This window comes from Mauremys reevesii, linkage group 9, assembly GCF_016161935.1.
Source record: "Mauremys reevesii isolate NIE-2019 linkage group 9, ASM1616193v1, whole genome shotgun sequence".
NCBI classification, from domain to species: Eukaryota; Metazoa; Chordata; order Testudines; family Geoemydidae; genus Mauremys; species Mauremys reevesii.
In genome coordinates this window covers 47441258-47462428 of record NC_052631.1, presented here as the reverse complement: position 1 = coordinate 47462428, position 21171 = coordinate 47441258, and the positions used below count along the sequence as shown (strand labels likewise).

The 21171-nt window shown below is 46.5% G+C and overlaps 1 protein-coding gene across 4 annotated transcripts in view; it reads left to right on the top strand.

Moving 5' to 3' along the window:
* INPP5D (inositol polyphosphate-5-phosphatase D) overlaps nt 1–21171 on the top strand; it is an 80679-nt gene that overhangs the window by 32205 nt on the left and 27303 nt on the right. For 2 of the 4 annotated variants that reach the window (XM_039487547.1, XM_039487548.1), the window contains exons 3-5: nt 10087–10237; nt 14928–15099; nt 16388–16528. In XM_039487547.1, coding sequence (XP_039343481.1) covers nt 10087–10237; nt 14928–15099; nt 16388–16528 — 464 coding nt within the window. Of the gene's footprint in view, nt 1–10086; nt 10238–14927; nt 15100–16375; nt 16529–21171 lie in introns of all 4 variants that reach the window. The other 2 variants (XM_039487545.1, XM_039487546.1) reach the window with 1 other exon arrangement.

The window sequence follows — 21171 nt, the reverse complement described above, 5'->3', positions numbered from 1 at the left end:
ATGTGTATGAAGTTAATTTCCCTCTGGCTGGTCCTTGCTATGCAGCTCCGTTCTCCCATGGAGGTTTGTTCGAAGTGTAAAGTCAATAATTTTTTTTCTAATGCTCTTTGGAGCCCAGATGCTGAGAGACTTAGTGCCAGGAGTACATTTTACTATCTACTTCTGCTTTTCCTCTCCAACCTGTGATCCTTTCCCACAAATTCAAGTGTGACTTGAAACATATGTCCCAGCAATATGTTGCTTTCATGCCCTTTGGCAGTGGGAGTTGTTAGGCCAGCCTTCAGATGAACCTCTCCTGAACAAGAGACTGAACATAGCTACAGATTGCATAATGCTTTCTTTATTTCTTAATCTGTGGCATTACTTACTCTTCAGCTCTGCAATTCTCTGACATAGCCCCAGTCTATCACCAACAGATCAGTGTCTCTGGGACTACTCAGTATCTCAGCAGGACAGGGAGCAGAATTATAGGCCTTCTATTCTGATCGATCTAGGTTCTTATACTATGATGGTGGGGTGTGGTATATCTGAGTGCCTTCAAGTAATGCATCAAACAACATGACTAGAAGTGTGTGCAGTGGAGTCTCTTGGTTTGGTAGGGATTTTTTTTAACATATGCACCTGTTGTGATGTACAGTATAACGTTGATTTTACGAATACCAGTCTTATGAATGACCAATTCTAGGAATGATTTTTCCTGAGAGGGGAAAAAAAATCACATAATGAAAGTCCTGTCAATGAAGAACAAGTTGACATCCCCTTGCGTTCCAGTGCCGTCAGTGTGTGGGAAATCACTTTGCGGTGGTTTGCATGTTGACAAGAAAGCAATTCAGTGCTCTATACTGCAACTGATGTACCATACTGGGATATTCTATGTCCTCAATCCCCAATTAGTTAATAAAATAGGGGTTCTACAGAATTTCTGAGAGAGAAGGCAGGTCAAATAAATGTGCCTTGTATTTGGAGTGGAATGTGGGGAGGTTTGGTCCTTATTTCCTGGGGGGCCTGAGACTGACCCCTGACAAGCTTTACCCCCAGTGTAGAGAGTTCCATTGTGCCAGGGGAGGAACATTGTTGACCACAGTCTTCATCCTTTCAAAGTATTTGCAAATAATATTGCTCCTTAGATGGTAAAACTGATACGTGGCAGTTTCGGGGGGATTCTGCAGCAGTGGTGGTTTTCTTCGCTCTGGGGTGGATTGGAGCTGACTGTTGTGACTGGTTGCTGTGCAGGCCCAAGTTTCCCCCGCCCCTTGTTTGTGGTTGGACAGTGGGCAGCCCACAGGCTCAGGTCTCTACAGTTCCCCTTTTCCTTACTACATTTTTTGCTGTCTCTTTTCAGCTGTTCAGGCCAGATGTTTAGCTCTCTGCGGAAGTTTTGCTGTAAAACTGATGATGTGTGCTCCAGCCAATGCCCTCCTCTCTGTAGTGCCAGAGTGTATAGTAGAGAGTCTGCTTCCTTTGATTTCAAGCGCTGTGGGGTTTGGCCAGGGTCTGCCAGTGCAGCCCTTGTGGAGGGCCGAGGAGTTACCAGAGTAGTGGATGCTCTGGAGATGAGGGAGGGGTCTGTTGGATGATATCAGCATGCCCTCCTGCACACCAGCACAAGGGGGAGCAAGGGTTGCTGCTGAGTAGGGTTGCCAACTTTGTAATATTTAAAAACCGAACACTCGGGCAGGAGTGCCAGAACCTCTCCTCCCATCCCTGCCCTGCCCCTTCCCTCCAGGCCTCATCCCTGCCCAGCCTCTTCCTCTGAGGTCCCGTTCCTGCCCTGCCCCACCCACCTGAGGCCCTGCTCCCATTCACTCCTCTTTCTCCCTCCCCCGTCACTCGCTGCTCTTCTCTTCTCTCCCCCTCGCTACCTGGGTCAGGAGGGACTTGCCTGCAATGCTGGGGCTGGGAGCTGCAGCTGCCCAACACAGGTAGGAGGCAGCCCCAGCTGAGTAGGGGCTGGAGTGGGTGATGACTTGGCTCCTCCCCACCTCCCCCACCTGCAGTAACTGGACTTCGGGTGTCTGATCAGTAGATCTGATGGGACACGGTCAGGTCCCCTTTTCGACCAGACTTTCCGGTCAAAAACTGGACACCTAGCCACCCTACTGCTGAGTGCTTTCTGTGGTTACCATGTAGACTAGGAAGTCTTCCCACGCTTGGCAGGAGGAGGAGCTAAATTCAGCCCTTCCTCTTCCTATATCCCAGGCCTGAATTTGGCCCAGAGAGAGCAGCCCCTGGGAAGAGAGCATTGCAGGGTACAGTTTACTTCTTGAAACACTGAGATGCCAGGGACCAGGGAAGCAGATGGAGCTGAGGGGCAGAGGACAATGCTTGGAGAAGTCAGGATGGAAAGGAGGGAAGAGATTGCTCAGGGGAGGCAAAGGATGTAGGCGAGAGATGGAAAGTTCTAGGGCCAGTTGTGGGGCAGGGGAGAGCACAGCCCAGGTCTTGAGGGAGACGATGGGGAAACTCCTAGGGCAGAATAGAAGGCCATTTAGAGGGGATCTAGGAGTGCAGGAGAGGACTTGGGAACAAGTGGAGTGAGGGAGGGCAGGAGAAAGATAGAGGGGACCTGGAGAGTGAGAGGGATGGGAGACAACTTGGATGGTAAAGCATCTTCATGGAAGGAGAGGATGGCAAACCTTGGCCCTCCTGCGAGGATCAGTGCTGTTTCCTGTTTAATCTCTCTATTTTAACCCCTTGCTCTCTGGTGATTCCGATGTCACTGTAACCCTTCTGCCCCTCTGAGTTGACAGCAACAAGGGCGGGGTTCAGTATCCAGGGGTTCCGTTTCAATAACACAATGCAAAACCGTCTCGAGCCCCCACCCAGTGACCTGGGACAATTACATACCACCCCCCCGGGCACCTCTAGGAGGCAATACTTCCCCACTCGCAAGCACGGAGTCCGAGTGTAGCAAAATCCTTTTAATAAAGGAGGGAAACAATGTGGCATCACCATTGAAGAAACACCACAAACCAGATTATAACACAAACCATAAGCAAAAAAAAAAACAATCCACCTCCAAGTACGTTTGGCAATGTCCTTTTCCCCTTAGGGTCTTAAGTCCAATCACCCCAAAGTCCAACAACCCCAAAGTCTCTGTCTCTGGTCAGTGCCACCCCAGAGTTCAACAGCTTATCTGCAGAGTTTTACCCCCCCAGCCTGGGTGGAAATGGGGGGGGGCACACACAGGGTGTTAAGGGACACCTTACGTGGGCCGGGGCCAACTGCTCCGCCTCTCTGTAGAGTTCTGCTGCAGCCTTCACCACGACTGGCTCCACTCCTCCGGCTGTGCCGCTCCTCCCGCCGACCCATGAACCGCTTCAGCCATCACCACAAACCGCTCCGCTCACTATTCCATGGGCTGCTCCAACATGCTGCAAACTGCTCCGCTCTGCCAGCCGCTTAGTGATAGATCTTCAGGCTCCCCCACTAGTTAACACAGCACTCAGTGATCTCAGCTCAGTAAGCTTAGCTCTTTTAGTGATTTCAGCTTGTAGTAGGGGAGCCCCGGTGCTAGTGCACCATTGGCCCAACATGAATTCAGGTCAGCAGCCTCTAGATGGATTCCTAAAGGATTCAAAATTAGCTCTGCTCTTCAACAGTGGAGAGAGGAGGACATGCAATTGGTGTTCCAGACCCTCAAAAGGAGCCCATCCCATCAGGTACACACACCAGTCCCCAACCTCTCTCAATTCACTGAGTTTTGGCACCCATGTCCCTTGTCTAGCAAGTGCTACTTAATGGATAGTGAGACATCTCTGTCCTAACGCAGTCTCATAGCTCCTCATTCACATAATCAGGCTGACAACACTTTATTCCTCCTGCCCCAATAACAAAGAAATTGGGGATCCCAGAACTGTCAAAATAACCATCCCAGGCTGCCGTTTGCTTTCCTAGGTGGAGTGGGTGTGCCAATGCAAATACCTGAAATTCCTTTCCACACTCCCCATACTTCATCACCAGATGTCAGGGTAGAGCTCATCCTGACTCTGCTTACATCACTATCCTACTCCAATCCCCCAAGGTAATTGGAGCAGGTCTAGAGCAGTTGAGACCAGTCACTTGTCTACACTAGCTTGCTACTGCCCATGACACAGGATCTGTGGTAGTGCAACAGTGGGGAACTAGAAGAAGAATACTAGTGTAGGTCAAGTCAAAATGGGCGGGAATGGGGACCTGACTCCCCAGCTCCATTGGCTAAGAGGTGGCACTGGCTGACACAGGTGAGAGAGCACCCATGCTTCTAGACTGGCAAAGAGAACAGTGCAGTATGCACTGTCTGGGCATGCTCTGGAAACATCCTGACTGACTCAATGCCTCTTGGAGGTTTCCCACTACCGTCTAGCTCCTCTGCACACCCCTTCAATGCTAGCCCTTTGTGAGCAAGTGAGAAAATAAGTGTGAAATATATGGTACATTTGCAATGAGCTCCCCATATCCAAACAGCAGTGGTCTCTGTTCCTCTCGAGTCATTTCTCAGAGGGTTTTTTTGTAATGTCTAGTGCTAACATATTTGAGGGTTGATGCACATTTATAAAGCTAAGCAATAAGACGAGAATGGCACAGACCTGCTTGTTTGCCTGTCATCGTCATCATGATCGTGTTCCTATTACACCTCTGGCGTTTAGGGCAGTGGTGAAGCTCCTCTTCTCCTGTCTGTTTCTGGCAAGTCTTTCAGTAGTTCCCCAGCTGTGCCCCAGGTTTTTCAGCTTGGCTTCCACAGCTCTTCACCATGTTGTTTTCAGGCAGCCTCATTTTCACTTGCCTTCAGGTGTCCATCTTATTGCTACTCTGGTAATGGAATCAGTTTCCATCCGAAGTACATGACTGATCCATCTCCAATTCATCCTGGCAGTGATGGTGCTCAGATCCTCTTGGCTGCACTGTGTCAATAGATCTTGGTTTGAGATTGTTGTGGGCCAAAAGATACGGAGGATTTTTCTGAGACAGGTTGTATGGAATGAAGATAGTTTTGACATGTCATACTTTCTCATTCCCCAGCATTCTGCACTATAAAGTAGTGTTGAAAGTATGCAGCTCTGATAAATCTTAAGTTTGGTTTTGGTCATGTATTTTGATGATCTCCAGACTGTATTTAAGCTCCTGAAGGTGTTCCTGGCTTTATTGATTTTGTTCCGGATGTCCTGGTTTGTTCGACAGTCCTGGCTGATGGTGCTGCCCAAGTATGTGAATGTTTCTGCATTGGTCAGAACATAATCCTCTATCCATACTGGTGATGGTGAGGCATTACTAAAGGTCATGATATCTGTCTTATTGCGGTTGATTTTCAGTCCAATTTGCTGGCTGAATGCGTTGAGTCGAGTTGTTTTTTCTTGTATATGGTGTTGGGTATGTGATAGAGTAGCAAGATCATCTGCGAAGTCCATGTCTTCAAGGGATGAGAAGAGGGTCCATTTAATGCCTCCTAGCGTGTCTTCTATTGTACGCCTCATTACCCAGTCAATGCCAATGTTGAAGAGGATTGTAGACATGACACACCCCTGACATACTCCTGTTTTGACTTCAAAACTGAGCTCACTGTGATCATCACTGCATGTAAAGTTGAAATAGAAGCTTTTGATGAGGTAGATTATATGGAAAGGAATTCCATATGCCCACAGAATGTGTCATAGACTGGTCCTGTGAATGCTATCAAAAGCCTTCTCAAAGTCTATGAAATGTATGTAGAGTTGCCGTTGTCATTCTAAGCACTGTTCTGTTACGTTTCGTGAGTGAAGATCTGGTCTGTTGTTTGCCTGTGCTTGGTGTTTATTTTGATTTCATCTTTATTATAGAAAAAGAGGTGTATGTGTCATTTTAATCACAGATGGATTAAACTCAGTGGGACAAGATGAGGCAGGTGATGATGTTGCTCAGCATGTGTTGCATGGGTTAGGTTTTCATGGTGTCATTTTAATGGTAGCCATTTCCAGCACTCCTTTTTAACAGTTGCCTAATTGTTTCATTGTGCTTGCCCATCTGACTGTCTTCACCTATTGCCTCTTGTCTTATACTTCATGCGTTAGCTCTTTGGGATTGGACTGTTATTTTTGTCTGTCTGTTTGTACAGCACCTAGGTCCTGATCCATGGCTGGGTGCCTAGCTTCCACTGTCCTAATAATGTTGCTCCGTTTGATCTGAGCAACTGGCCAAAAACTCAGGGTCTAGTAGGTTGTTCCACTTAGGAGAAGATAATAACAACTGGAATCTCAGAGCAGAGGAAATGCTTTAGTAAAAGAGAGGCAAACAAGGAGCAGACTGACTGAGGCTATGTCTACACTAGCACTTTTGTCAGTAAAACTTTTGTCAGTCAGGAGTGTGAAAAAACCCACACCCCGACTGACATAAGTTACCCCGACAGAAGCACCGGTGTGGACAGCGCTATGTTGACATAGATACCACCGCTTGTTGGGGGTGGTTTAATTATACCAGTGGGACAGCTCTGTCCCGTCAGCATAGAATGGCTACAGGGGAGACCTTATCACAGCTCAGCTGCATTGGTACAGCTCTGCCACTGTAAGGTCTCTAGTGTAGATCTGTCCCAGTGTAACTTCATTGATTTCAGGATCCTTTTGTATTATAGATTAGATACAGGAGCCATATTTCTTTAATGACTTCCATTTTCACTGGGTCTCTGAGTTGTAGGTATTACAACCAGTCAGTGTCAACAACTATGAAATGCCTGGGATGGATGCATATGGCCAAGTACTGTTTGCATTTCCACTGGTGCAAAACCTGAGTAACTCTTGAAGTCATTGCAACTGAGAGCAGAATTTGACCTGCAGCGTTCTGCAGAAGTTGCAAGCTCTAGATATTCCAACCAGCAGTTTGTTGCAACCCCTTTTACCTAGTGTAGTAATGGCCTTACATAAATATTATTGTGTGTGAGCCTTAGTACTATGCTTTATGCTGAAAGTGACACTTTCCGCAGTGTCCCGGTAATAACTATTGCAGAATGCAGGAACATGCTTGTGCACAGATCTTTCAGACTGAATTTTCAAAAGCATCTGATAATGTTTTGTGTGAAAGTTTCCTTCCGTGCTTTTTAAAAGATATTTATGTACACTAGGAATAATATGTCCTGATCACTTCTCCACAGGCAGCCAAACCTTCAGATGTGTTTGCTCGATATTGAAAACATTGCTCCCCTAATTTCTGGGCTGAGGTGTCATTCTCTCAGAGGAATCAAGATGAGATCTTGTTATGGCTGGGATTCTCTAAAGGCGTTTCAGAAATAGTGCTTTTGCTGTACAGATGTGGGCATAAGTAATCTCCCCACTCTTCCTGCCTCAGGGATGGGAGCTGACCTGGTATGGAGATGCCCACCACACAGCAGGCAATCTTTTGGCTCTGTAGCCCTTAAAGGGGCAGCACTTGTTCTCCAATAAGGCAGACAAAGAGCCCCACTGCTTAATGTGTGGTGAGGTCATTCTGCTTGTTGGGGTTTGTACCACTGTTTCTCATGTTCAAGCTCTTGATTTGCCTGTATTTGACTCTCATTTGGTCCTATGTGTTTGTTTGTTCTTGATTTAATATAACCTAGTGCCTCTTGAACAAAATACATATGCAGATAAGGAGCCGAGGCTGACCAAACCCAAATGGGTCTGTTAAAAGCCACACATACAGTTAATGACAAGGATTTGTTAAAACTTGTATGGAAAGCTCATGTATGTTAATGATAAAAGCAAAAGTTTGAAAACTAGATTAATGTGCTGCAGCCACCACCAATCTGAGACTGTCCAGAAGACTCTGTAGCAATTTATTTCAAATTTAGGTAAAGTCCTACTACTTAAGGAATAAATGGTGTGAAATCTAGGGCAAATCAGACAGAATAGCTCTTCTAGTCTTGCCTCCGGCTAGCACTGTCTTCTGTTGCTATTGAGTGCTCACTGGAACTGTGTTCACAAATGTGTGTTGCTCATGGTCCCCTTTAAGCCAGTAGAAAGTAACCCGATGGAGATGGAAATCATCTACACATAGGCTACCCTCTCCTGTTTGCATCAGGCCCTGCTGCGTATATATGTGTGGGCTTGTTATGATTTCAGAAAGCCCACGATCTGCCACTGCTGTACTACAGGACGAATGAGAACTGTATTTCCACCAGGAAAAATAGACCATGAAAAGCATTTGTATTGGCGCTTAAAATCTGTATTGAACATGCTTATGCACTGCTATCTGATGGTCCTGGAGTGTAACTGTAGAGGCAGCTGCTGACACAGGTGTCTCCTTTTCATCCTTGCTTGCTACCTGTATAGGGTGGTATAGAGGATTGTCAATCTGTGTACTGCCACAGTGAGCCAATGATTTTATGTCACTAGGTCTAAATGTGGAGGCAAAATGCTGGGACCACATGAATGGTGGGGCTGTAGCCTGAGGGATCTGACATTCCTCAATTCATTGGCAGCTTCAAGCATAGAGATCAATCGATGGCTATTAGCGAGGATGGTGTCCCTAGCCCAGAGGTCGGCAACCTTTCAGAAGTGCTGTGCTGAGTCTTCATTTATTCACTCTGATTTAAGGTTTCGCATGCCAGTAATAAATTTTAATGTTTTAAGAAGGTCTCTTTCTGTAAGTCTATAATATATAACTAAACAATTGTTGTATGTAAAGTAAATAAGGTTTTTAAAATGTTTAAGAAGTTTCATTTAAAATTAAATTAAAATGCAGAGCCTCCCGGACTGGTGGCCAGGACCCAGGCATTGTGAGTGCCACTGAAAATCAGCTCACGTGCTGCCTTTGGCACGCATGCCATTGGTTGCCTACCCCTGCCCTAGCCTCTGTTTGCCAGAAGCTGGGAATGGGCAACAGGGTGACACTTGTTGATTATATGTTCTGTTAATTCCCTCTGGGGCACCTGGCATTGGCCTCTGTCAGAAGACAGGATACTGGGCTAGATGGACCTTTGGTCTGACCCAGTATGGCCGCTCTTATGATCTGATTGTTCTGTAGCTTTGCCTCTAAAGACCCCAGAACGTTTGCTATCCCTAAAGATATGTTTTCAGACATAAAGGCCAGCATTCTCTCTCATTGCTGGGAGATCACTTCGAGCATAGCAATTTTGAACTTTCTGCAGAATTTCAACCAGCAAGAGATCTTCTTGAAAAGTGACCTTAGCCACAATAGTGAATAAGTGCATCATGAAATATACTGTGCCCATGATGCCTGGATCTCCTTAAGGATGCCTCTAACACAGGCTCTATCAGCTCATGACTCTCTTTGTGCAACACATGCTGAGTAGGTGGCAGCAAAATGAGATGTGTGGTCATTCTATGTTCTTGCCTGAATAGCTTTGTGGACACCACTGTAGTATCTCACAGGCATCAGTCAGAGCTTGAAGTCACCTTCATCTTTGTGGGACTTGAACATTTTAACATTTCTTTCCAAATAAAATCAGACTTTTTAAAATCAGGTAATCCTTTTGGAGTACCAGCTGACAAGCCCAAGGTTGTGGTTGATGCACCCCTGAAAATCAGGTCACTTGATTTAAATTCCTAAATATGGACTTAGAAAACTAACTGAAGACACTCAAGTGTCAACATTTTAACCTTAAAACTTTTAAAATTTCAGTGGTTTGCTGGCCCATTTATTTGAGCCTAATTATGCCTAGTTATTTGAGTACTGGAAGGAATACTAATAGCTGCATTTGATTGTGTTTCTCTTGCAATCTGAAAGTGAGAGGAGATTCCTACCATGCTCCTTGCTCTCAGTAAGTATGAGAATCGATCCTGTCAAAACTTCTGCCTTTATAGATCTCTGTTGCTCTGAAGCCAAACACACTTTAAAATTAAATGGCCATATAAATGGGATCTCTTTCACTTGGCTTACTGAATCTTTGAGGTTGTTGTTTTTGCTGACGCTGGCTGGGGCATGTGTGCATATCTGTTTGTGTTTATATTCTGTGAGCTGTTCTGCACAAAAGCCTGTGGTCAGGTAGATGCTGAAAGCTGAGCTGCCTTTCTCTGGACAGCAGTAGCCGATTTTTTCTCTCTCTTTCTTTGCTTTGCCTCCAGTGAGGAGTGACATTTCCGTGGTAGGAACGATCCGCAGCGATGTTTGCCAATGTCTGTGTTCTGTGGATTGTTTCAGGCATCGGAAGGCGTTCCAGTGAAGTACTTCGACAACTTGGATGAACTGATAGAGTTTTACAAGAAGGAGAACATGGGTCTGGTATGGCACCTGAGATATCCTGTCCAACGGGAAGAGGAGGAGGCAGCTGATGAACCAGAGGAGGATGCGGGTAAGAAATCCAGGGGAAAGGTGGATGGTTTGGACCCTGGAGTGAAACGGACTTGATGTGTGCTGGAGATGATGGGAGTGTTGGCAGGAGTTTTCTTGGACTTTCTCAGCTTCATTCTCAGCAGTTCTATGTGCCTGCAACTCCTATTGACTGCATTAGGAGGTATGAATGCTCAGGGGAGAGGAATAGCTCAGTGGTTTGAGCATTGGCCTACCCAACCCAGCATTGTGAGTTCAATCCTTGAGGGGGCAACTTAGGAATCTGGGGCAAAATTAGTACTTGGTCCTGCTAGTGAAGGCAGGGGGCTGGACTCCTTGCCCTTTCAGGGTCCCTTCCAGTTCTTTGATATAGGTACATCTCCATGTTTATTTATAGGGCCTCTGACAATCAGGTCCTTTTGGGTATGTCTATATAGCAGCAGTTCTCAAACTGTGAGTCAGGACCCCAAAGTGGGTCACAACCCTGTTTTAATGTGGTCACTAGGGCTGGCTTAGACTTGCTGGGGCCCAGGACCAAAGCCAAGGGGTGTCAGCCCTGGGCAGCAGGGCTGAGGTTACAGCCCACCAGCCCTGGACTGAAGCCCTTGGCATTTGGCTTTGGCCCTCAGTGCCCGGGGTGGTGTGGCTTGTCTTTTGCCCCCCCCCAACCCCCGGATAGCAGGGCTCAAGTGAGTTCAAGCTTCAGTCCCCGCTCCTGGGGTCATGTAGTAATTTTTGTTGTCAGAAGGGAGTCACAGTGCAATGAAGTTTGAGAACCTCTGCTATACAGCAATGTAAGTCTGGGCTCAAGCCTAACCCCTCTTGCATCTACACACCAGTTGTGTTAACCTAGGGCTTGAACCTAGGGGCTCAGGGCCCTGCAGGGTTGGAGGGTCCAAGTCTGTGTTAAGCTGAGACCTAATGGTCTGAGCCCTATTGTTTTCCTGTGTGCCTGGCCCCAGCATGACCCAGGTCCTGGAAGTCCTCTGGAGGTATTCTTTAGTCCTCTCTATGCCAACAATCTGTGGTGCAGTCTATTGCACTCTATTGCAAATGGTAGCCACTTGTCCCTTTGCAAACGGCAGCACCTCAGATCAGCGTTAAGCCATTGTCTGGTGAACACCAGTCTGTAAGCACACTATCAGACAGCCTGCAGGGTTTGCAAGGGAGAATCATCAAAAGAAGCTTTTTGCAAAAAAAGCTGCTTCCTGGACACAGGAGCACAGCCAGATTTTGGTGCATGCTGCCCTTATGGGCACCTGAGTCCCATCTATAGCACTGTCACAGTTAGGAAGCAGGCAGTAGAGTTTTCCCATAGTGCACCACACTTGTAGGGCTAGAGTGTCGACACTTGGGGTGGGGTGCGGGGTGCACTTGGCACTCTGAGAGAGGGTTACTGTGACTCAGATCTGTGCTCTGCAATGTAGATGCTAGAGCCCTGGGTTTGAGCAGGGGTCAGAATATCCTTAACCCAGGGTTAAAATGCAGCGTAGATGCTCAAGCCCAGGGTTCCCTGACACACACAGCCAACTTGAGTCCACTAACCCTAGGTTGCCATTGCTGTGCAGACATACTCTTTATATCTCTGTGCTATGGAGAATATTTCTAACAATTATGAGCTTGTCCAGGGGCACTTCGATACCACAGTGATGGTTCCTTTACTACTATCTCGTAGACAGTTGGGTGAGAAGGTCCTGGCTGGACCTGGCACTCGCCTCCTGGTTTGGCATTTCCATCAGCAGGCCCACAGTATCAGTGGTGGATTTTCTGATGTAACATGGTTCAAGGGGCCTGCTGTCAGATTTCCTTCTGACTGAGGATGGGGAAACAGGTAGCGTGAGGACGTCTGACCTCAGTTTGTCAGGTTTAAGAAAGAAAGGAAATCATGGACTCCACCTGTGTCTATACTACAAAGCTGCACTGTTACAAGCTGCAGCAGTACAGGACATCCTTGCTAGCTGCCTTGTTTTGCATGTACACGTTGCACTGTGTGCATATACAAAACCCACTGCAAGCATTGTAGGGCTGGTGGATTGTTGCACCTACCCCATGGTGCCGCGTACAGCTCCCTGGAGCTGGGGGAAGAAGGTCTATGGTATAAAATATCTGGGGAACTTATTTGTATTTTTAGTTTGTTCTGTCAGCTGCTGCAAACAGTTCTGTCCTGCACTAAGAGCAGAATCAGGCAGTGGGTTATATTGGCTGCCCCCATCTTCTACACGCTCCCCGGGAATGAGCCACATTCTGTGCAGAGACACATTAGCTGCCCTTTCTGCTGTATCTGGAAGATTCATGTTCCATACCACTAGGACAGGATCATGGCATTGCAGGCCAGTTTGAGCCTGTATCTTTGATGTTTGCCATCACAGGTCAGTCCCACAGCAGGACTTTGGTTTTGGCTCAGTGCTCTAAGTGAAGAGCAGTCCTGGAGGAGAGGAGAGAGATTACTGCACTGCTTCATGGGGTTCTCCCCTCCAAAAGAGATGTGAAAGTGAGGTTTCTGGTGCTGGGACCCTAGTAGCTGTCTGTGGAGTTAAGGGTTCTGTACAGAGCTAATCAGAAACATTTTGACTAGCCATTATTTTTATTAGAATATGCTGATTCTTCAAAATCTAAACATTCCATGGGACTATGTTATTTTGATTAAATACCACCAGAAACGGTTCCAATGGAAAACCTGCTGGCTTTCTTGCCAGCCTGCCCACACAACTCCTGAGCAGCCACAGCTCCCAGGCTCCATAGCAGGGACTCAAACCCAGGGTGCCTGAGACCCAGACTAGTGTCATAATCACTGGACCATCCTTTCTCTCCTCTTTTGTTTGTCTGTCTAGAAATGCTGAGCATGACCATGAACCTGATTATCTTCAGGATAAAACCAAGCCTTCCCATCGCACACACACACACACACACACACACTCTGATCTTGTGAGGGCTGGAAAATATTGACAAGAATGAAATTTCAATGAGAAACTGACACCACTTTTTGCAAAATGGTTAGTTATTTTCTCCTTTTCTGGCCAGCTCTGTTAATCTCCCAGCTCTCAGAATTGGGGAGAAAAGTGCAGGAAGAAGAATAAACCGAAGGGCAGGAAGTTGAAAAAGGTTCTTGTTGCCACTCTATTTGCCTCTGGCTAGAGCAGTGGTTCTCAAACTTTTGTACTGATGATCCCTTTCACATAGCAAGCCTCTGAGTGTGACTTCCCCTCCTTATAAATTAAAAACACTTTAAAATATATTTAACACCACTATAAATGCTGGAGGCAAAGCGGGGTTTGGGGTGCAGGCTGACAGCTTGCGACCCCTCCTTCCTCCATGTAATAACCTCACAACTCCCTGAGGGGACCAGACCCCCAGTTTGAGCACCCCTGCACTAGAGGAAGAGAAGTGAAAATGTGATCTTTTAGTAAGGCCAGTCACATCCACAATTCAGTTTTGTAAGGTGCTTAGGTACCATCATTCTGGAGCCATATGAAAGCCTAGAGGATGTCTTTGTCGTATACATTTCATTGTTAAGTCTCCTATCCCTGTGGTATCTAAGCATGGAGGTACTGATCTAACTGCAGCACCAATCAGTCATGCTGTTGCTCATTATTTCTTTCTCTCTTTGAGTCACAATGTGCACAGGAGCTATGGAACATTCTTTTCAAGAAAATAAGCATCACTCTATTTTTAAGCACAACGAAGTACTATGTGCATTACAAAGTGATGGGCGATTGTTAACAAGGGTGAATATCATTGGGTTAAGTGCAGCTATTGCCACTTCCCATCGAAGAGCCAGAGTGCTGTCGAATTGAATGGCATGGCTTTGGGGGGGGGGCTAAGCTGGAGAGTGGAGGGAGTTTTCAGCTGTGATGAATGCACTGAATGCCCCGTGACAAGGGAGGCCACTCAGGTCATCGTACTGCATTAAATGGAAGGGGTTTATTTACACTTAGCATTCATTATTTACTCATTTTAGCTGCCCGTTCTCAGCCTCTTGAGTCTTTGTACTCTCCCCAACCTGCTTCTCCTTGCACTGTGCCTGCCATGGAGATGTAGGAACTCAAATACTGGAGTTCTGTGACTGGAGAAGCTGCTAATCATGTCAGCACCCAGCACTTTTTTTTGTTATGAACAAATGAGGACTAGGATGGAGACTGCTAAACCCACTTAACCTGAACTAGATTCAGTTACTGTGGACTGAAGTTAAATGTGTGTGTCTGTCTGTCCATATTTGGCGGTGATGTAGACCTTTATACATCTCCCTCTCCCGTGTAGCTCCTGGGCACTGTCCCACTCCTCTGACGACCCATTATAATAAAAATGATACCTAGCCATGATATAGCACATGCACATTTTCAAAACACTGCACAAACGTTAATCAATCTTCACAATGACGGGGAAATTTAAGTTAAGTGCCTTGACCAAGTCTATTCAATAAGCCAGTGCCAGAGCTCAGAATTATTGCTTGTGCATTCTGGGTTCACAGCTCTCAACTCAGCCCACTATACCACACCATTGAATTCAGTGGGAACAGAATTTGGCCCTTATCAATATCAAGGTCTGATCTGATGAAGTTCAGATCTTTTCAGTTCAGTGATTGCAGGCCAATTAATCTGGATGGATTTTGCACTGACTGCCACTGTGATGCAGACGATATTGTGGGTCAGAATGGGAGGCAAGTGGTCTAGGCATGTTGCCAAAATTACTTTGTTTCCCTTCCTTCATGTCAGACCCTGTACCAACCCCACCCATATTACCCCCACGACCCTTCCTGGTGGCACTGCCGGCAAGTGAGATGAAAGAAGCGTCTACTCTGAATGAAAATTCCAAGGTGGCAGAAGTCAGCAAACTGTCCCTTTCTGAGACGCTACTTCAGCGGCTGCAGTCCCAGGACACCAGCAGGTGAGCTCTGGTCATTCACTGCCCCCAGAAACGTAGATAGATGGGCAATAATCAGGACAATAGAATCAACACTGAAGCCCTCTTGGGAGTTGGGAAGGCGCTGTGTTTGGGAAAGGTGTCACTGATATCACAGTTATGTCAGTGCACTCTATTGTGGGAGAGTGGATGTGGGGCCTGTGTCTAATCCCACACTCATTTTACCCCAGTGTAACTCCATGGGCTTCAAAGGAGTTACTCCTGATTTATACAATTAAAGGGAAGTCAGAATCAGGTCCATTCTCTCTTAGACAAGTATAAAACAATATACTGACCTCCTCCATGGAGATATTTCCTAATGTGCGGTAAGATAATATTGGAGAGAGGCTAGAATAGAAACCATGTGCCTAAACCATAGAGATCGTGGGCCAGATCCTTAACATGTGTAAATTGGCAAATCTTCATTGGTTTCAATGGAGTTACACTGATTTATGCCAGCTGAGAGTCTGGCCCCATCTAAGTATGTGGCTGTCTAAATACATCACGCACCATAGCCTGTTGAATCTGGACACCCATTCAAGCATCGGAGGAAGCTAGTTTGGTGTTCTGTCAGGGAGGTAGGATGGGGGCTGGATGGCTGACTGGCAGGCTGGGTAGGTGGCAGGCTGAGAGATATCTATTTCAATTGGCTGCCTTCGCTGTTCCATCTGCCTCCTTGGAAAAGAGCAGCCAGTCAGAACTTTCTGCACTTGCTGAGGGATGAAACAGCCAGTAAACTTTGACTGCTTCATCCCTCGGCATGGGTAGAGGTGCCAGTCCCCACTCATCAAGGACCCAATTGGAGCCTCCAGTCCAGCCTCTGCTTTCACCTTCTAATCAGGCTTTGTCTGAGGCAGAAGCTTTGAAGAAGGAGTCAGCCATGGAGACATGAGCAAAGGTCCTGGCTCCCCCAACACTCCCAGGCTGTCGGCCCCCAGCCTCTCCACCACACCCAAACCCTACAGGAGACCTACTAATCACCCCCCACCATAGCTACCTCTCAGTCATGACTGCAACTGCTTATCTCCCACACCAGGGCAGCATTCATCCTATTGCAGTGGGGAATCCTCAGGCAAAGTCTAAGAATTCCATTCCCCCACCACCATCACCACCACCACTTAGAAGGGAATATTGACATTGAAGAACAAGGCAAGCCACACAAGAGTATGTCTTAGCTGTGGAGGTTTCTGCTTCAGACAAAACTCAGCTGCCTGATGGTTGGGGACAGTAGGGGGGAAGCTGGTTTCCTTACCTGCATCAGTCTTTTTCACAGTGTTTCTGAGGAACACCTAAAGTTAATCCAGGATTATCTGCGAGTTCACATCACCAGCGACTTTGAGATGGTGCAGATGGGCTCCAGCAGTCTCCCCCAGCTGAAGAAACTGCTCACAGTGCTCTGCAAAGGGCTCTTCAGGTAACTGGAGCCTAATTTTCAGAGAAGCCAATATAATGTCACAACACTGTCAAAAGCAGGTGCTATTTGAACTGTGAACCCATATTTCCAGCACAGCAAAACTGCTTATCCTTAAAAATGGGTAGTAAGACAACGGTCTCATGGCCTATGCGGTTAAAGGCCAGGAGCCAGATGCTCATGCTCCAGTGAGGTTCAGGTGATTTATGCCACCTGAGATTCTGGCCCTGGAACATTAAATCTGCCTGAAAGACACAGCTGTAGCACGTAAGATTTTCCTGGGGGTGGTTTCAGTTAATAGAGTATTATTTATTTTATACTTTGTTTAGAAAGAAACAAAGCCAAAATGCATTAAAGGATTAGCTGAATAGCTTAGGAAGAGATATAAATGGCACCTAAAGAATCATCAAGTAAAAGTTGTATATAAAAAAACCCACATATTGCTGTATAACTATTCTCTTCAAACCCCGACTCTCCTCTCAGTTACAGTAGGGAGAACCTGGGGTGATTTTACTGAAATCAGTTAACATAGTCCAGGTGGAGTGAGCAGAGAAACAGACCCCTACTCTAGTATGGTTTCCATTACAAGTACCCCTTCCCTATCTAGAGCCCATACCCAGCAAAAGACCAAGTACCGGTCGGGATCTGATTGTTCCTCAAGCTTCCCCCATACTCTGAAACAAACAAGGGGCTCAGCCCTCATGGAGAGCATCTGGATGCCTGACCACCAACAGAGAGGTCCTGTACCTCCACGCTGGCTCAGAGGCCCACAGCACCCTTTTCCACACCGGCTCCTTGGCAGCTAGGCTCCCGTGGAGCAGTGCAGGCAGGGGTACTGCCCTCCAGCACCTGGAACTCACCCCCACAAATTAGGAGAAGTGTCGAAAACATGGGCAGACACACCCAAGAACTAATATTGATTCACTGAGCACTAACTTGTGAATGGAATTCCCACAGAGCTGGTGGGAGGAGGATGGGGCAGATCCTCAGCTGGTGTAAATTGGTGTGGCTCAGTTGAAGTGACTGGAGTTATCAAGTTACACCATCTGAGGATTGGCTCAGTGTGAATTCCCCTGCTCCGTAGGCCTGAATCCAGCCCTCCCCAGGGTCCCCAGGGAGGTCGGAGAGTGGGAGGTATGATGCTGCAGAACCAGCACTTCCCTTTCTGTGCCCCTCAGCTGGGTTTCAGTTCTCTACAGCCACGGAGGGGAAGGTCCCACGTGCTCAGTTATTAGCAAACCCCGAATAATGGGATCCCACAGCCAACAAAATCAGGACTGAATCTTTTCCATTGCTAAACTGTCTCAGATAGGGCTGTGCTGTTATTCCAATGAAGGCCAGGCTGGCTTTTCCCAGAAGGGAGTTCTAACGCATCGCTACTTTGTGCTATCTAGGTTTTTGTATCCCTGATCGCCCTTCAAGGGGATAAGAAAGTCTTAAAAAAGAAAACCTACTGATATCAAATGTTCTCAAGCATCAAAGCTGCTCTTCCAATTGTCAGCGTCCCTTTAACATTTGTAGTGAGAGGGCACTGAAAATCTAGTGCCCGCTTCAAACATTACCAGGCCAAATTCTCTACCGGTGAAAGTCCATTGACGTCAATGGAGTTGCACCAACAGACAGTTAGCCCCACCTTCCACCCCTTGTTTAGCGGCATATATTTATGGATTAATCTGTTGTTATCCTGTCTAACTGGGCAGATTTTCAAAGACCTGTGTGATAGGTGAGGTGCACCAAAGGCAATTCTTTTCATGGGCAATCACCCACAGCATGGAGATGGCTAATTATATGTATAATTGACCAATTTGCATATGCAATTTCCCACATGGAAATGCAGGATTCTTTCTTATGGAGGGGACCTGATCTAAAATCCCATGAAGTCAGTGAAAAAACTCCCACTGAATTCAATGGGCTTTGGATCAAGTTCTGGTCATGTACTCAGTTTGCGTTGCTCAAGTAGTAAGAGACTTTCAAAATCAACCCATTGAGCTGACTTGCTGTTTGAAAATGGAATGGATTTGATATATCCCATCCAATTCCTTCTCCCTCCTGCAATTTCCTGCCAAAATCTGTACCAATAATCTCAGTATCATTTCATTTTGGTGGATTTGCCTTCTCAATTCTCCTGTGAACTCCTAATAACTTTAGGCCATTTCTCTGTCTTTGTCTTCCATATCAATCAGCTTTCTCTAATAAACCTCTCTCCTGCAGATCAGATTTTCTCAGGAGTGTGTGCATTCCAGCCATAGAACCTAGCATTCTCCCATAATTTACTAATTTTCAAATACCTGGACACTTAATTGCTTTATGTAGTTCCCTTAATCTCTGCGATGGTTTGCAGCCTCTCTAGCTGAATCCCTCTATCAAGATGCTGAAATGTAATTTGTTCAGTGACATTACCTAATTTTAGGTTTCATTCACCTCAGCTTCTTTCCCAGCTTCATTGAGGGATTCAGCCTGAAATCTGCAGCTAGTTCTCAGGCATCTGTGTTTTCTTTTTCTTAACTGGATTCAGTACCTTTTATTATTTTCGCAAAGCCTTGAGGTGGGGGAAAATTGCAAATCGCAGACTCAATTGGCACTAATGCCCCATCTTTAGTTGTATAATGTCCCTCCCTAGCCCCCTCTAATCTCACATAGTTTAGGGATGGGTGAGATATCATCTTTTACTGGACCAGCTTCTCTTGGTGAAAGAGAGAAGCTTCTGAGCTGACACAGAGCTCTTCTCTGGGTGACCTGAAGACTTTAAGGAGAGCCCTGTGTCAGCTCAAAATCTTGTCTCTTTCAGAAGTTGGTCCAGTAAAAGATATCACATCACCCACCTTGTCTCTCTAATATCCTGAGACCAACATGGCTACATCAATACTGCATATAGTCCGGAGATAGCTGTTGTCAGACCCAGGTGACACTGCATTCAGTGTAAAGACTGAGAACTTTTCTTTGATGTCCACTAGCTGATTCATGCCTGTGCTGGCATCAGACTGTGGGTAAGATGTGACTGCAAATGTTAGCAAGGGAAAGTGGACATTTTCTGGAACTGCATATCCGCCTTTGGGGTGGGGGTGAGAAGGTTGCTTACAGCTCAATAATGGGCAGAGCTGGGCTAACTGTTCAAAGGGACCAATTTACTGGTGACCATAGGCCCTCTTCCAGTTCACGAGTTATCCATCAAGAAATGCAAGGCCAGCGTCTGAGCTGTGGCTAAGGAGCACTCCACGCAGCTGAGCGGGAGCACAGAAGGGCTGTAGAGTACCTTTTATGCCCCTGACTCCCCTGCTCCTTAGCCAGCTCAGCAAAGGGCCAGCTCCTGGTGTGAATTAGAGCAGTCTGAAGGTTGTTTTCAACTGCACCAGCTACTACTGGTCTCCGGGGTCACTAGGCTGTAAGGATGCCCAGGCCAAGTACTCTGCCTCAGGAACGGAGGTATAGGCAGGGTCAGGAAGGCTGCAAGAACAGTGGCTGAACCTCTCCCAGAGATTTCCATAGTAAGGGGGAATCCTTGGGGGGCTGAGAAAAGCTTTAGGGGGAACTTTAGGGGAACTTTGTGTCAGCGCAGCCATGGATCTTCCTGCAGATGTATGGGGAGGTGTTCCTCAGTCAGAATTCCTTAAAGGGTTTGGGTGGACATATTTCATAATGCGAGTTATTTGTGAGCTGTTCAGCTTGACTGTTGTTTCAGGCAATCACTTCATCATTCCCTACATGATTGGTCACCTACATTACATGGTGTTATTTCTGCTCTCTGATTGAATGACTCCCACAAGGAACTTTTAAGATGGCTGCTCAAACACTTCTGGCGCCAATACTTATGCAAATACAGATGGACAGAAGTGTTTATGACACTTCCTGTGAAGATTCTGGTGAATAAAATTTTACTCACACAGCAGTTCAAAGGGAGAAAACAAAAGAGGTGTGAATACAATTAAAACCACTTTGTGGTTTGGTTGAGCACAAATGCCAGTAAATACCCTTCTGCATTCTTCCCCAAGCCTGACCTGTGTGTTACATTAAGCTGCACTTTGTGATAAAGGGCCTCAGAGAGGGCCATTCTCACGTAAGAAACGGCCAAGCAGCGGGTTTTTCTGTGGTTGCTGTTGTTCAGAACCGTACAGTCTGTGCTGCACATCGCTTCAAAGTAGATATATTTTAATTGTTTCCTGGTGGTTTGTCTAGTAGAACTTCTCCCAATGCTTCTAATACCACCTCTTTTCTGATAGGGCCTGAACCAAAGTCCGCTGATGTTAATGGGAGTCTTAGGGAGGTTAGGATAACTTAAAAGGTTCAAAGCAGAACAGTTTTGTGACACAGAACTGAGAGCCTAGGAGGGCTGGGCTCCCAGTTCCATCACAGACTTCCTGGATGACCTTGGCAAGTCACTTAGGCTGAAATTTCAAATGTGGGTGCCTAGCTTAGGCCATTGAATACACAGTTAGGCACCTAAATAAGTAGCTCGATTTTCAGAGACCACAGGTACATGCTCACTGTAGCACCTTTTCCAGAGAACTAGATGGAGAAACTGGTGCATTCGTATCTATAAAAGTGAGGAGACTTGTTAGTTCTGGCTACTAATTAGGCACAATGCCACATTGTTCTCCATGTTCATCTTGGCCTGCAGGACCTAGCTGCTCTGCCAGTACTAAGTCTGG